Below are 14,625 nucleotides of genomic sequence, written 5' to 3'. Positions count from 1 at the left end.
TAAACCTTATAACAATCCCTAGCAACAGTCTATCATGACGGTATACAAAATCTAAGACATGCTTTATTCATGTGTTTCATATATCCTTGATTTTCCACAAACTTAAAAGGCAATTCATCTAAAATGATCATCTCAGCTAAACTCCTCTTAATTGCCTCTTGATCAAACTTCTAACTACCTAACCCATCCCTTCCCGAAGTAAAAACTAATTCCATGTGCTTGTTCTCCTCACTATCACACACCAATTTCAACTTAGGACAAACTTTAATATGATCGTTCAAATAAGATGTTTCATTCTTTTTTGTATCAGCACACAATTCTTTACCACAATGGGAACATTTAGCCTTCTTATCACCTTCTTATCAACAAATTTCGTGAAGTATATCCCACATAACCAATGTAAATTGAGATGGCTCCCTTTGCTTCTGCACTTTGCTTAAAACTTCACATGTTTTGTTGGCTTCAGTAGAACTAGCAGTAACATAAGGTGTAGATGTTGATGGTGTTGGTGTTGGTGTTTCGCTAGTTGCGCAATTTGTTTCCTCATTAGTTGACATCTACAAAAAAAAAAGTAATACCCAAATATCAATTCCAATGTTTAATTCTAGCATATTATCAATCATTTTAATTAAAAATCTAAATAATAATTCTAAACATTAATTCCCAAACATAATTTTTAATAATTAATTCTAGCATATTACTAATCATTTTAATTAAAAATTCAAACAATAATTCTAAACATTAATTCCCAAACATAATTCTTAATGTTTAATTCTAACATATTACCAATTATTTAAATTAAAAACTCAAACAACAATTCCAAACATTAATTCCCAAACATAATTCTTAATGTTTAATTCTAACATCAAATCATTTTAATTAATTATCTAAACAATATTTCTAAATATTAAAGTCTTTGAAATGTTTAATGTCAACTAAGGTTGAAATAATCTACAGTTGAGAAAAAAATTTAATTCCCAAAAATTAAAAATCAAACCTATTATTTTTATAATCCTTTGGAATTGTTTTCATTTGTACTAAAATTATTTTTTACAAGCAAAAAATAGCATATCATACTCATAATCTCTAACATAGTTTATCCCTAGCATGAATTTTAATAAAAAAATAATATCATAATCTCTCAAGCTTTCTCTCTCTTGTTATTTTCACAAAATCAATAACAAAAAAGAAAATCTATGGTTTACCTTGCTAGAATAGATGACTGACAGCAATTTGAACTAATAATGAAGCGCCGGTTGAAGAATAGAAGAGATTCAAGTGACTTGATTGATGGCTACTGGTTTAGGGTTTAGTATGAAAAGGACAGGCAGAAAAGGGAGTGAAAATTAGGGCATGGGGGAAGAGTGGCAGCAGATGTGCTACTTTGGAAGGGGGTTTAATGAAGGGCAATGGTGTCTCCCCCCCAGCCCCCAAAAAAGAAGGGAATCTCAGTTAATCAGTTGGTTCGGGGGGGATGAGGTCCCCCTTGACGACCAAGTCGATCGACCGACAAGGTCGATCGGAACAACTGACGATTGCGATCAATTGCCTAGTTGCAACCGACCGCTGCATAGTCTTACCTATGATTCATGATAAAGTTTCTAGGTTAACTTACTTGGAATTGGTGAACAAAGTGAAGCAAAGATTATCCAAAATAGGCAATAAAAAATTATCATTGACTGGTCGAGTTGCATTGGTACAATATGTTACTAGCTCTATGACCTCTTACTTAATGCAAACTTCTTTTATTCCTAAAAACATTAGTCAGGAAATTGATCGTCTTAACAGGAATTTTGTTTGGAAACATTTGGAAGGAGAAAAGAAAATTCATTCTATAAGTTGAGAAAAAAATTGTTTACCAAAAGATAATGGTGGACTACAAATTAAGGACTCTAGGAAGTTTAATTTGGCCTTACTTGCTAAACTTGAGTGAAATATTTGGGAAGATAGATTACTTCTAGGTGAAAATTCTAAAGATGAAATATTTAAGAATAAGAGACTTCAGACAATGCAAACTAAGTCTGCAAATTCATATGTATGGAAGAGCATTTTAAAGGCTCGTTCAGTGCTAGAGAAAGGTGTTGGGATGAATATCAGTAATGGTGATTTAGCTAAGTTTTGGACAGATGTCTAGCTCAGCTATGGACCTTTGATAAACTTTGCCACTATAGAGCTCTTAAATGTAAAGGCAAATTTACCTGTTGCGAGTTTTGTGATGAAGAAGAAAACAGAAATCTTTAACACCTAGAATAGGTATTACCTATTCATATTGTTCACATGATAACTTCTACGTTTATAGACCCTTCAAGTGAATACAATGATACAAGGGTTTGGTTTTTGACAAATGATGGTGAATTCTCCGTTAAGATAGCATATCAAATTCAAATGGGGGTTAATACAAATGTAGAAAATTATTAGAGGGAAATTTGGAAATTTAAAAGCTCAATGAAGGTTCATATGTTTCTCTAGCGTATGCATAACTCTCTCCCTACATTTTCCTAGTTAAACTGAAGGATTATGGGCATATCTACTTTATGTCCACGTTGTGGAATTTTTTAGGCGACAATTCTACATGCCTTGTGGGATTGTGTCTCATCAAAGCATATATGGCTCCAGATTAAACCTAAACTTGTTAATGGCGAATTCTTTGATTTGAATTTGAAGGACTGGATGCTGTGGAACATACTGAATGATGTTTTTTTTTAGATTATTTCATGGAGTTCGATTTTTGTGCATACAGTATGGTTCGTATGGTTTTGGCTTAACTCAATTATTTATGATAAGTATTTGTATGGCTAAACAACGCATGGAAATAGATTTGGACAAAAGCTAAGGAGGCATGGGATAATATAGGCCGAAAACAACGAAGAGTTAAGCAAGAGGTGTTGATTGCATGGAAAAAACTATGGCCATCATATGTTAAACTTAATGTAGATGGCAACACGAGGGACCAAACTAAAGGAGTAGTAGGTGGAAGTGTAATCCATGATGATCAAGGTAGTTGGATTGCTAGCTTTACATACAAAGTTCGAGTTTCGTTTTCATTGACAGTCGAGTTGTGGGCACTTTACCAGGGATTAAAACTTTGTTAGGATAGAGGCTTCTAAACGTACAAGTAGAGACTGACTCTTTGATAGCTCTTCAAAAATTGCGTAAACAAGGTAATACACTAGATCCCCATGTGTATCTTCTAAGCAACATCAACAAGTTGCTTCAACGAAATTGAGAATGTCTAGTATCTCACATGCATCATGAAGCAAACTAATGTGCCACCTAGATGGCCACCCACAATGATAATTTATCTTTATGGCTACATGTATTTGAGGCCCCCCTTACTAGCATAGTTTCTTTGTTACTAGCAGATACTTTGAGCATTGTCTGGTGTCACGAACTACACTCCTTCACTTAAGTATACAATAGTTCGTGTGGCGCTTTAGTGAATGCTTCCACACAAGCCAGTCAATAACTCGTTTATATCTTATCAAACATCAACAATATTAACAAATTACATAAGGGCAACGCACATTGAAATCATAGGGCATACCAAATGCCATATATACAACCACTAGAACCAAATAAGAGAAAATATTTTATTAATATGAAAATGAGTACAAAAGGAACCAAGACATGCCATTGACAGGCCATAGGGGCAGTTCTAGATGATTCCCTACAAACATACCTTTATCAATAAGACAGCCCAACAATCCACCAACTGCTCACCCCCTATAAAGAATTTACGAAATTTTACAAGTATTCTACCAATAGTCATTACAATGCTTGAAATAAGGACATTTCTTTCCTACATAATCTTTCTCCCTAAAGACTTAACAATTATATCTAGAAGTATAACCATGAGCCGTTACAATGTTTGAAAGGGGAACATTTCCCTCACAAGTACAAAAGACTTAATCTCTTATACAACTCTAGCTTAGTATAGTCCGAGACAAGGTTGGCTTATGACGCCTGGCCTAAACTAATGTAGTTTAAATTTATTTTGATCCTTTTTATCAAAAAAAAAAACCTAAATACACTATGTGCTATTTATTTCTAAATTTTATATGTAAAATATTTTAAAAGATAAAAATGTAGATTAACATTAAGGTCACTAATGTTAATAAATAAGTTTTTGTCTAGTGCTTTTCCTATTTTAAAAATAAAAGATAATTAATAGTTAATATTCATAAAAAGAATAAAAAATATATATATAACTAATTGATTAATGGTTTGAAGCAAACAGGTGGCTTATTCTTTTACTATTCATGAATTTCCATAATTTTTTAATATATGCAAGCACTAGGGCAGACTTTAAAGTAAAGCTAGCAAAGCAAGGGTATAGGCCTCATATTTTCATAGGTTTCATAGTTTTATAATAATATAATTATTTATATTAAAAATATAAAATAATTAAAATAATTAACATAATATTTATATATTCTCCTATGTCTAATAAATATATATTTTCTTTTACTTTTCATGTCCTATTAATTTTCAATTATTTATTTTATTTTTCATTAAAAATATGTAAAAGTCAAAATAATAAATAAAATGACATACTCTTTCACTTTCCTAATTATATGCCTAATAAATTTTAATTTATTATGACTTCCCAATTCCTACAATGCTATTTATTTTCAACTATTTCTCTTATTTCCATTCAACTAACAATAATATGTATTTAATAATCTAAATAACTATTTTTTTCCTATACATAAAACCATTTTTTTTCAATTTATAATATCCAGTTATGAATTTTTTCCTCATTTACTCTTTCTTCCTTAATTTTAATAAAAAAAGACCTTATTTTCTTAATTTCAATAAAAAAGATTTTATTTAAATATTTAGTTTTAGGTCTTTAAAATTATTGAACGCCTCTGGCAAGCATTGTTTAATAAAAGTTTGTGTGCTTAACACTTTGTTGAAGGATTTTTCTGTGATAGGAGTAGCTTTGCAATTAAGTCAAGCAAGATGTATTAGAAACAAAAGAGAAAGAGATTAAAGCAGTCTTTGAAATATTAAGTACTTGTTGAAAGAGTTGATGGGTAAACTTTAGGGAAAATGTAAGGAAAGTGAACGGCGAACCAAGCTTAGAGAATAAAGTGGATATAGTTGAGAACAAAAACGAATATTTGGAAAGAATTTTGGGAGAGCCTGAAAGAGTGTTTTAAAATCAAAGTCGGTTAAGTTTCTATTTTATCTTTAATTAATTGTTAATGCTCTTATATATAGATCAAGTAGCAGTGGTTACTCAAGAATAATTACATAAAGAGTGATTAATGGACATCATGGTAGGAACACATTTATCATAAGAATAGCACATTAACCCACTGCGTATGCTAAGTAATAGGCGGATACTTCAATTTAATGATTTGACACTTAGTAATGTGTCACATGTTTCTTGAAAAGAACAAGCACTTGAATTTCAAGAAAATATTAAGAGAGGATCTCTTAATTATTTTCATATCTAAGTCACCAAGTTAAATTCTCTAAACTATTCCAAACTTAAAACAAATTTGTAAACTTGCCACTTGTTTGAGATTAATTTCACTATTATCCACGTGATATAGGTGTTCTATTCGTTTAATTGTTCTCATAGTTCTTTATATAACATTATACTCACTATAAAACAACTCTTAGAGATATAATAAATTAGTAACCAAATCAAACATTTATTAATTTTTACTATTTGCTTTTTGATTTTTAGCAATAGAAAAAGCAAAAAAAAAAAAAGTGCGTACATAAAATTTGTAAATTTTTTAAAATGACAAAATACATAATTCAACTTTTATATGAATTAATTATGTTATTATTAATACGAGTAAATTTAGTTATTTATTCACTTTTAATCAATTATGATATGAGCTACAATTGTTTAATTTTTACTTTCTAGCAAATCTTTGAAAATCAAAAAAATAAATAGTACAAGCATCATTATATCAAGGTTAAATGTTCAAATTGGAGTTAAACATTTAGGTAGTTTTTCAATTAAGGGCCAAACATTTCTTGTAACAATCAAACACCAAATGTTTTTGATTCCTTATAATTAAGGGTTAAGTTGACAAGTGGATGCAGTGTGTATCACACACGATAAAAATTTACGTGAACTGATGACCTGGCATGTTGGAAAATGCTATTATTACTTTTTGTGGGAAAAATGTTGTTAATATCATGTTGAAAAATATAGTGTTACACGTCATATTCTAAAATTTAATTGTAACATGTCATGTTGGATATAATTGTTACATGTCATGTTAAAAATATAATTGTTATACGCTATGTTGAAAATTTAGTTATTACACGTCAAATTGAAAAATGTAATTGTTACACGTCATGTTGAAGATTTAGTTATTACACGTCATGTTAAAAAATGTAATTATTACACGTCATGTTAAAAAATATAGTTATTACACGTCATGTTGAAGATTTAGTTATTACATGCCATGTTAAAATTTAGTTGTCAAATGTAGTTATTACACGTCATGTTGAAAATTTAGTTGTTACATATCATGTTTAACAATAAAATGATTACATGTCATGTTAAAAATTTAATTGTTACATACCATGATAAAAAAGTTATTACATGCCACGTCATAATTTGAACTGTTTTGACTTAACAGAAAAAACTTTCTGACAAAACTACCATTCCGTATCTTACACGATAAGTTAGCGTCCATATCATGTGTGTGTCCTACACGTGCCAGACACCTCTCATCTTAACCCATTAATTGTAAAGAATCGAAAATGTTTGGTCCTTAATTATTCTAATTAAAATGTTTGGTTCTAAATTAACAAAAACCTAAAAATTTTGACCCCATCAATTAAAAACTTATATAGAAACCAAATGCAACAAAACCTTAAGAGGGACAAAGAATGGGATGTCAAAATTTGTGTGGTGGTCTTGACGCAATTATATAATACGTGGCAGCCCCCAAAAATATTTGCAGACGGATAAAGTTTGAGAATTCCAATATTCCCATTTCTGGGAAAGTCCATGCATTCTCTGCCATGAAACTCTCTACTCAAAACGATAAGAAATAAACAACAATTATAGAGTTATAGTACTGCTCCAAGATGAGTAGCCCTTTCACCTTCCAAATCCCCAAGGCTTGGCCTTCCATTTCTCATTCCCCTTCTCACTGCACAACATTCCCTTTCTACAATATTACATCTACACACAAACCAATCCACCATTCCAAGCTTGATGATAAGGTAAACATCCTTTCATTTTCTTTAACATTTTGTTTTTACTTCAGACATTTCTCAATCAATCATGCCTTTTCCCAGAAACGCAGTGTTGCAAGCATCAACATAAAGCCAAATGATTTCTTTGATACAAAGAAGACCAGCTTGGCCATTCAAGTTGCTGCCCTTCTTGCCACGGTAAGACATTAATCTTTTTCTCTCTGTCTGTTCTAGTCCATAGTTATTTAACCTTGAGATATATATATATAATTATATATAAACTTGTATTAATATGAAATTAACTGTTATCTATTTTAAATGATATAAATTTATAAGTTNTTAATGAAGATTTTTCTACCAGTTTGAGCAGCCAGCATTAGCTGTTACAGGGGTAAATAACGAGCCAGATCTTATTAGCGTTATAATTCAACTAGGAATTGTTGCTTTTTGGTACTTCCTTATCATGCCAGTGAGTACTGCCGTTGCCTCTCTCTGAATTGAACAGTTTTTTTGGTATTCACTTTGCTTTGCAAATATTGTTTTCTTATGATTATGGCTTGATTAATGGCAGCCAATCATCATGAACTGGCTCAGGATAAGATGGTACAGGAGAAACCTATTGGAGATGTATTTGCAGTTCATGTGTGTCTTCTTGTTCTTTCCGGGGTGAGTCTGGACATTCTTTTCACTTTTGTCCTTTTGGGCAAGATATCCAAAGCTAAAATGTTTATTTGGTTGCTGCCTGCATTTCATTTCTATGATTTTCTACTAATATTCATTATACATACTTGGTAGAAAATCTCAATATATGTATTTAGATTATAAAACTCTATATATACGTTACGTATGTATGTATGTGTGCATCTGCATATGTTAGAAAAAAAGTTTTAGACCTCAAAGTCTGGTCCCTCACTGATGTCTGGCATAGAAAGAAGAGTTATACTTCAGAGCTTAAAGTATTCCAATATTTCATTAGCAAGTTTAATTGTTTCAAAAGATCAGAGTTTAAGACCATATATTTTCTAATTAGAATCTGAGGCATGCTAGGTTGAGGAAATGTTGATGTTTTCATTGGGATTGGGTGTACTTAATCAATTTTGGTTTCATATTTCCTTCCCCTTCCTGCGTGCAGAGTATTGCTTTGGGCGCCATTTCTGAACTTCAGGAAATTCCCTCGGGATCCATCCTTGAAGTATCCTTGGGATACACCTAAAGATCCTTCACAAGTTAAATATGCGTATCTCAAATACCCCTTTGCCAAGCCTGAAGATTATGATGGGTAAATCGATGAAATATTTACCAATATTCAGAACCCTGCGGTTCTTGCTTGTGTCCCAAAGCTTCCCGCAGGTTTAATACTACATAAGTTTGAACGTTAACGGGTACCGATTTGTCAATGATAGCAATTCCATGCATGGCACCATTGTCCCTTCGAAAGAGGATTGCGGTCAAAAATACAAGGATAACTAACTGAAGAAACTTCATTTTTCAAAGCATTCTAATAATGGTTTGCACCATGCAGATTGATCCTCAAATTATTGGAATCTACAAAAGTCATGAGAATAAATTACTCGAAATACGTGCCAATATAGTCAACCGAACTCATTCAATGATTTTCCTCAACCTTAGGCTTCGCTTCTTTAAGACGACAGCCTGTATTCTGATCCTATTCACCCTAAATGCCACATTAAAAGACATCTTTTCCTGTTTTTTTTTTTTTCTTTCCAGTTAGAAACTCTAGATCAAAAACTCTTTTAACTGAGGAAAGAAAGTATCTAAAAGACAAAGTTCTAGACGGGGAAGATTGTTAAGAGCTGAAAACTACAGACAGTTTGTTCCAGTCCCAGGCATCCATGTTGGGAGAAACGACAGCAGCACCTACAGCAAATGCAACAACAACAAAGGCCAGAGTTTTCATGCACCCATGGCCTCGTGATAGCTTTCCAGATATATGCTTACAGTACTTGTCTGCATCCTGAAACAGTGCCTGTCTAGAGGCATCTGCTCCACTGGCCGTTGCTTTCTCATTCTGAAAATGGCCAAAAAGAAAATGATAATCAGGTCACTTCCTAAGTGACTTGAAACATTTGCCTACCATAACATCGATTTCTGCCAATAAATGAGATGGATGGTTGGCATAAAAATCATATGGCATTAGGTTATTCTTAGCACAGTAAGTACCTTGTTCCTAAAACTCTTGACGGTTTCCTTCAAAGCATCAAGAGTAGTAAATTTTGAAGAGTGTTGTTTCCATTCCTCTGAAAGTTTTTTAAGAACAGCAACACTAGCTTCTAGATTTTCAAGATACACCTTGTCCTGTTCACACCAAGCAAAAGATAAGAATAAATCAGTAAGAAGCCGATCAGAAAAACTAAAAAGATTCCTCCTCCTTCATAAAAGTGTTCATTAAAAACTAAAATAGCTCACCCACTGCCTGTAGCAGTCAGTATTCTGGTTCAAACACCATATGACTATTCCAGCTGCTTCTTTGGATAACTCAGGAGAGCCTGTTCAATAAAGATAAAGGACAAACTTTGATGTCAAAACTACCATTAGAAGAAAGCGGAAGAAGGAATGGGGCAGGAAGGAGGAGGGAGAGAACTGCAAAGAAGAAAAGTTTTCAAATACAAGACAGACATACTTTCTCCTGCTGCTTTGACTGCAAAGTTGAATATCTGCTGAGATGCTTGTCTCATTGCTTTGCTTCCATGAGAACCAGCAATAGCCACTTCCTTTAGTGTAGGATACATGGCCTCAAACCTTTCAGTAGCCTGCAGGGATAACATAATTTACAATAAAGTAAAAAACTATAACTCTTTAGATCTAAGTGCAGACACAGAAAATGCAGAGTCAAAACTCTAAACCTACCTTTACTCTAGCTGAAGATGCAGGGAAGGTAACTCGCATTAGTATCTCAAATGAAGATGGTGGCACCAAACGCTCCCCTTTTCTAACTGCACCATTTACTAAAACTGACCGCGCTTTTGAGGCAGATAAGATCCTTCACCAAGAAGGAAAAAATTCAATTAGCCTTATGAATTTCAAGCTCAAGAAGAAGATTAAAAAATGGATTAGAAAGGAAAAAGGCAAAAACGATAGAAGCTCTAATACCATTCAACTATCTGTAAAATTAGATCCCTGGACTGTGGATTACAGTTTTTTCCACCAACTACAGGCAAAAGGTGATGTGCCCACAAGTACATCCCCACAGCAAGATCTCCTTGGGAGGCCTAGACAATACAATGTTGACTTTGAGATTAGAAGCTTATCAGTGCAAAGAATAACAGATTGTAAACTGCCTTAAAAATTCATAAATAAGTTAGACTGATGTTTTGCCATACGCTTACCTGAATTATCATCCATACAATAACAGGAAGCTTATCTTGTCCTTGATATTTTGAAATTTCTCTCAGCTTCGGTAATACACTAATTAAGGCATCAGGTTTACGCCGCAATACCATTGCTAATGCCACAAATATTCCAACCTGCATAACATGTTTCTACATCAAACCGAATTTGAGACAGCAAACTTTCTTTTTTTTGGCCAAAAGTTTGAGGTAAATACTTTTTATATTACAAAACTATACATGATAAAAGGAAAGCCTCTGTTTGAACACATGCAAAAGAAAAGCAAAAATGGAAAAGGAAGAAGAGTTTCGCAAGTTCATTGAATGAAACGAGATTGAAGATCCTGTAGTAAATAAAAGCAACTGTCAAAGCAGAAATTATTTAACTCCCAGACCTACCGTATAACACAACATTCAAAAATGTATGATACTCAGTGCTGCTTAGCTTGCACATCAGTAACAGAAACTTCCCATCCAAAATACTTTGACAAATAAGCAAGAAAATAAACTTGTACTCGACAAATTGTGGAACAAGAAAACCAAAGCCTTCACAAGTATTATCGCATTCACATCAGCTCATGCCTTAACTTCTCCATGGACATATGTTACAATAACTCGCAGGGTATTGCATATGTTCTAAAGGATATCTGCTTGTATGGATTGATCAAACGTACGTTAAAAGGATCAATAGCTTTCACCTACACAAATTAAATCCTAACCTGGGTATATTATTAAAATAAATGAAAAGTGATTTCATGGGAGTGTGAAACCAACAAATGACAACTAAAGGCAGAATAAAATTAGTATGAAAATAATTGTTACATCTAAGGTTTAAGTGAAAAATACACTTACCCTTCAGTACTTCGAAAAACACTCTATCCACCCCCAAAAAGTAACAAAAGTTAAGATTCTGTTACTCAATCTAATGTTTGCTCAAAATTAACTTTAAATACCAAAGAGAAAAGACACCCTCATTTTTTTTCCTTTTTTCTCCGTTTTTTGTCCTCCTTTTTCAATTTTTTTCTCTTTTTTTTTTAATCAAATTCTTTGTCACCCAGCCTTTTTTCCTCCAATTTGATAGTAATTAAGATGATTTATTTTAACAAAAAGACAATTTGATATATTCATCTAAAAATTCATACATAATTGAATTAAAGATAATATAATATATTTAACATATACTTATAATATTAGCTTAATTAAAATTTATGTTTATAGTAATTAAAGATGATTTTAAAACTGGTTAATTTGACAACGTTATTTATAACTAACTAAATCTTAAAATTTTGTAATTAAAAAAAAACTTACGCAAAAGAAAGAACAAAAGAAAACAAATTAAATAACAAAGGGTATACTTGTCCTTTCATTCAAAATTAGCTTGTAATTAATCCATTACTTTTTTAGAGGGGCCAAGGGGGGTTTCCCAAACTAACGAGGGGTTTGTATTTTATCCAAATTACTATAGCACAACAGCATCATCCAGCTGAATGATGCACAATATGTAAACAACAGCACACATCTGATATCTAAAAGCAAATGACCAATATTGACTCAACAGAATCAAACATCAAAATAATGGATGACAAGCAAAAGATAGTAACCAATTTAGCAGCAAAACCGCAAATAATGTTACCTTAGACTTTGATGATGTTTGTTGCACACCTTTTTTGGAACCCTTAGCACTTACTTGCTGGGCCACCAAGTCCTCAAGAATGATGTCTAAAGACCATAATACGAAGAAACCCAGTGCCTCGAGGGATCGTTGGCTTATCCAATCGGCTGATGTCCTATTAACAGCATCAGAAATATGCAAAAGAGGTATCTGCCAACGGACAAAATTACTAATTTGGTAAGAAAAATTCTAAAAAGCTTTTTAAAGAAGAGTAAGCATGATTACAACCACAGCTAGATATCACAAAGATAGGCCTGAATATAACAGATAGAAGCAATAATGAGAGCATATGATAACAGTTTGCTATAACCATTAAGAAGTTCAATATCACCCTCAGAATAATGATATTTGATATAAGCACTTAAAAGGAAATATCTAAATGGTACTTAGGTAACATTTATGCACCTCTTGATGCAAACTGATCTCCACAAAACAAACTTGTTATTCATTTATTATACCAATTTAATAACCATATATGAAATCATTTCCTCTCAAATTATAGCTACATTCTAAACTAATTCAATGTTTGTAAGCTGCAATGCTAAATGATTCCTTGAACTTTTTTATATCATCAGCATATGAACACAAGAGCTATCTCAAGCTGCTGATTTTGGATCCTTTTAATACCATTGTATGGATTTATGATACATGAAAATATGGTAAACCGATAACCGAGAAAAGCATTTGACTGCTTCCTTAGAAAACATTGAAAGCCACAATAAATGCACATGATATTGCAAAATCCTACTCACTCCTTTTCATGCAAATCAATTTAATAGTTTGATATAATTGAGCTCTTCCAAGTGTAGGATAAGTTTTTTTTTTTTTTTTTTTAGAAAAAGTGTAGGATAAGTTTAAATGTGAAACTAATATGACAACGAAATTGTGATGGTACAATGAAAAAGCACCAGTCAGTTCCAATCTTTTATAATCATGCAAACAAAATTTAAAAAATCCCAATCACGTTTCCTAGCAAAATCATGGACTTTTAACACATTTATCCAGTCAATCCACAAATCAAGCTTCGGTGAAAGTTTTCAACTTTAAGGTTCAAACTTGCAAGAAATTTCTTTCAATGAAATAATACGTCAAAGGTTCCTTTCTAACACGGATCCAGCTCAAAAATACAATTTCCAATTGATAAAATCAATGACGTTAAAACAAAATAAATATGAACTCACATCAGCAAGCTTGATAACGGTACTCTCCCTAAACATCTTCATCCAAGGAAACTGCCCCGCTACCACTTCCTGGAATGCCTTGCCATAATAATTCGCAAACTTCTGCATTTGAATTTCCTGCTGTTCTTCATTCAGCCCCTGATTCCCCAAACCAATATATAAATAAATAATCAATCAATTTAATTTAAAACCAAAAAAAAAAGACAAAATTTATCATTTTTCAGCTCTTACAGCGAGATAAGCCAAGAGATCGGCGGGATCGATCTTTGCGGCGGCCTCTGCAACCGAAACCTTAGGCTTCTTCGGCTTCTTTTGCTTCACCTTCTTTTCCTCCTCTGCCGGCTTTCCGTTAGGTTTAACGCCTTCCAGATCACTGTCTTCGTCGTCGTTGTCGTTGTCGTCGTCGTCGAGGCCCGATCTGTTATGTTTAGCCTTCGCATTGGCGTTAAGGGCGGCAGCTCTTTGAGCTTCGAGGGTCCGGCGGCGGCGATCTTCGGAATGTTGCTCGACGGAACGGAAAACGTTAGGGGCGCCGTTAGTTAGGGATCCATTAGGGCGGGTAAGGTTAGGCTTTTCGGGATCGGCGTTGGGCTTGGTCTTGCGTTGTCGTTTGGGATATGATACCTTTTGCCAGCCATGGTCACTGTGGTTGGCGGTGGTGGTTTCGTGGGCTTCATGGAGATCGACGGACTCCATAATTGGAAACGCGAGAGAGAGAGAGAGAGAGAGAGAGAAGTAAGTGGAGAGTAATACTAACAATAAATAAATACTATGAAGGGATCGGATTATGAGGAATTAAGCAGCGCAAAGCGCGTAAATTTCTTCGCTGATTTTGGATGCGGACGCACGAGCAGTGGACAAAATATCGTTTTTGGTAAAATATTTTCTCCAGTTTAAGTCGGACCCTAAATTGGAAATCAACTTCCAGCTGTAGCTCCTCCTTCTAAGTCCTAGTACAGCTATTTGTTTATTTTACAGCAGTATCTTTTTTAATATTCGCAAGTAACAATAGAATTTAAGCACAGATAAAAATACTTGATATATTAAAAAGATAGGGAAAGAAAATTTTTTTGACTTTCAAATTCAAATTCTCCAACGTAACCTTAAGTTTTGGATTCTCCTTGATTATGCAATTTCAAGGTGGAATGGGAAGAGGTTTTGCAAACAAATTACCTCATAAGGATAGTTGTTTGCCAGTTTAGGCTTGGTAAGAATGAGCAATGGATCGATTTTGTCCCTCATAAAA

At 33.2% G+C, this 14,625-nt stretch overlaps 2 protein-coding genes across 2 annotated transcripts; one reads left to right on the top strand and one right to left on the bottom strand.

Moving 5' to 3' along the window:
* Nucleotides 6,936–8,611, top strand: LOC18609827 (NAD(P)H-quinone oxidoreductase subunit L, chloroplastic). The gene is made up of 5 exons (XM_007045138.2): nucleotides 6,936–7,206; nucleotides 7,282–7,377; nucleotides 7,541–7,648; nucleotides 7,751–7,845; nucleotides 8,312–8,611. Exons 1-5 carry the CDS (start codon nucleotides 7,069–7,071, stop codon nucleotides 8,460–8,462), a joined length of 588 nt encoding a protein of 195 aa, XP_007045200.1. The 5' UTR covers nucleotides 6,936–7,068; the 3' UTR covers nucleotides 8,463–8,611.
* Nucleotides 8,643–14,256, bottom strand: LOC18609826. The gene is made up of 10 exons (XM_018116094.1): nucleotides 13,611–14,256; nucleotides 13,380–13,517; nucleotides 12,160–12,348; nucleotides 10,527–10,664; nucleotides 10,291–10,409; nucleotides 10,048–10,180; nucleotides 9,821–9,950; nucleotides 9,607–9,686; nucleotides 9,361–9,495; nucleotides 8,643–9,208 (listed from the first exon to the last, which is right to left on the bottom strand). Exons 1-10 carry the CDS (start codon nucleotides 14,073–14,075, stop codon nucleotides 8,987–8,989), a joined length of 1,749 nt encoding a protein of 582 aa, XP_017971583.1. The 5' UTR covers nucleotides 14,076–14,256; the 3' UTR covers nucleotides 8,643–8,986.

Source organism: Theobroma cacao, chromosome 2 (genome assembly GCF_000208745.1).
Source record: "Theobroma cacao cultivar B97-61/B2 chromosome 2, Criollo_cocoa_genome_V2, whole genome shotgun sequence".
Lineage (NCBI taxonomy): Eukaryota > Viridiplantae > Streptophyta > Magnoliopsida > Malvales > Malvaceae > Theobroma > Theobroma cacao.
This window is presented reverse-complemented; position numbering and strand designations above follow the sequence as displayed.

Bases quoted from the DNA above. Each gene is read 5' to 3' on its own strand.
- LOC18609827 (XM_007045138.2), top strand. From the start codon at position 7,069: ATGAGTAGCCCTTTCACCTTCCAAATCCCCAAGGCTTGGCCTTCCATT. The intron at 7,207-7,281 runs GTAAACATCCTT...GCCTTTTCCCAG, and splicing joins ATTCCAAGCTTGATGATAAG to AAACGCAGTGTTGCAAGCAT. The intron at 7,649-7,750 runs GTGAGTACTGCC...GATTAATGGCAG, and splicing joins GGTACTTCCTTATCATGCCA to CCAATCATCATGAACTGGCT.
- LOC18609826 (XM_018116094.1), bottom strand. From the start codon at position 14,075: ATGGAGTCCGTCGATCTCCATGAAGCCCACGAAACCACCACCGCCAAC. The intron at 10,665-12,159 runs GTAACATTATTT...CATGTTATGCAG, and splicing joins AAACATCATCAAAGTCTAAG to GTTGGAATATTTGTGGCATT. The intron at 9,209-9,360 runs GTACTTACTGTG...GGCCATTTTCAG, and splicing joins TCAAGAGTTTTAGGAACAAG to AATGAGAAAGCAACGGCCAG.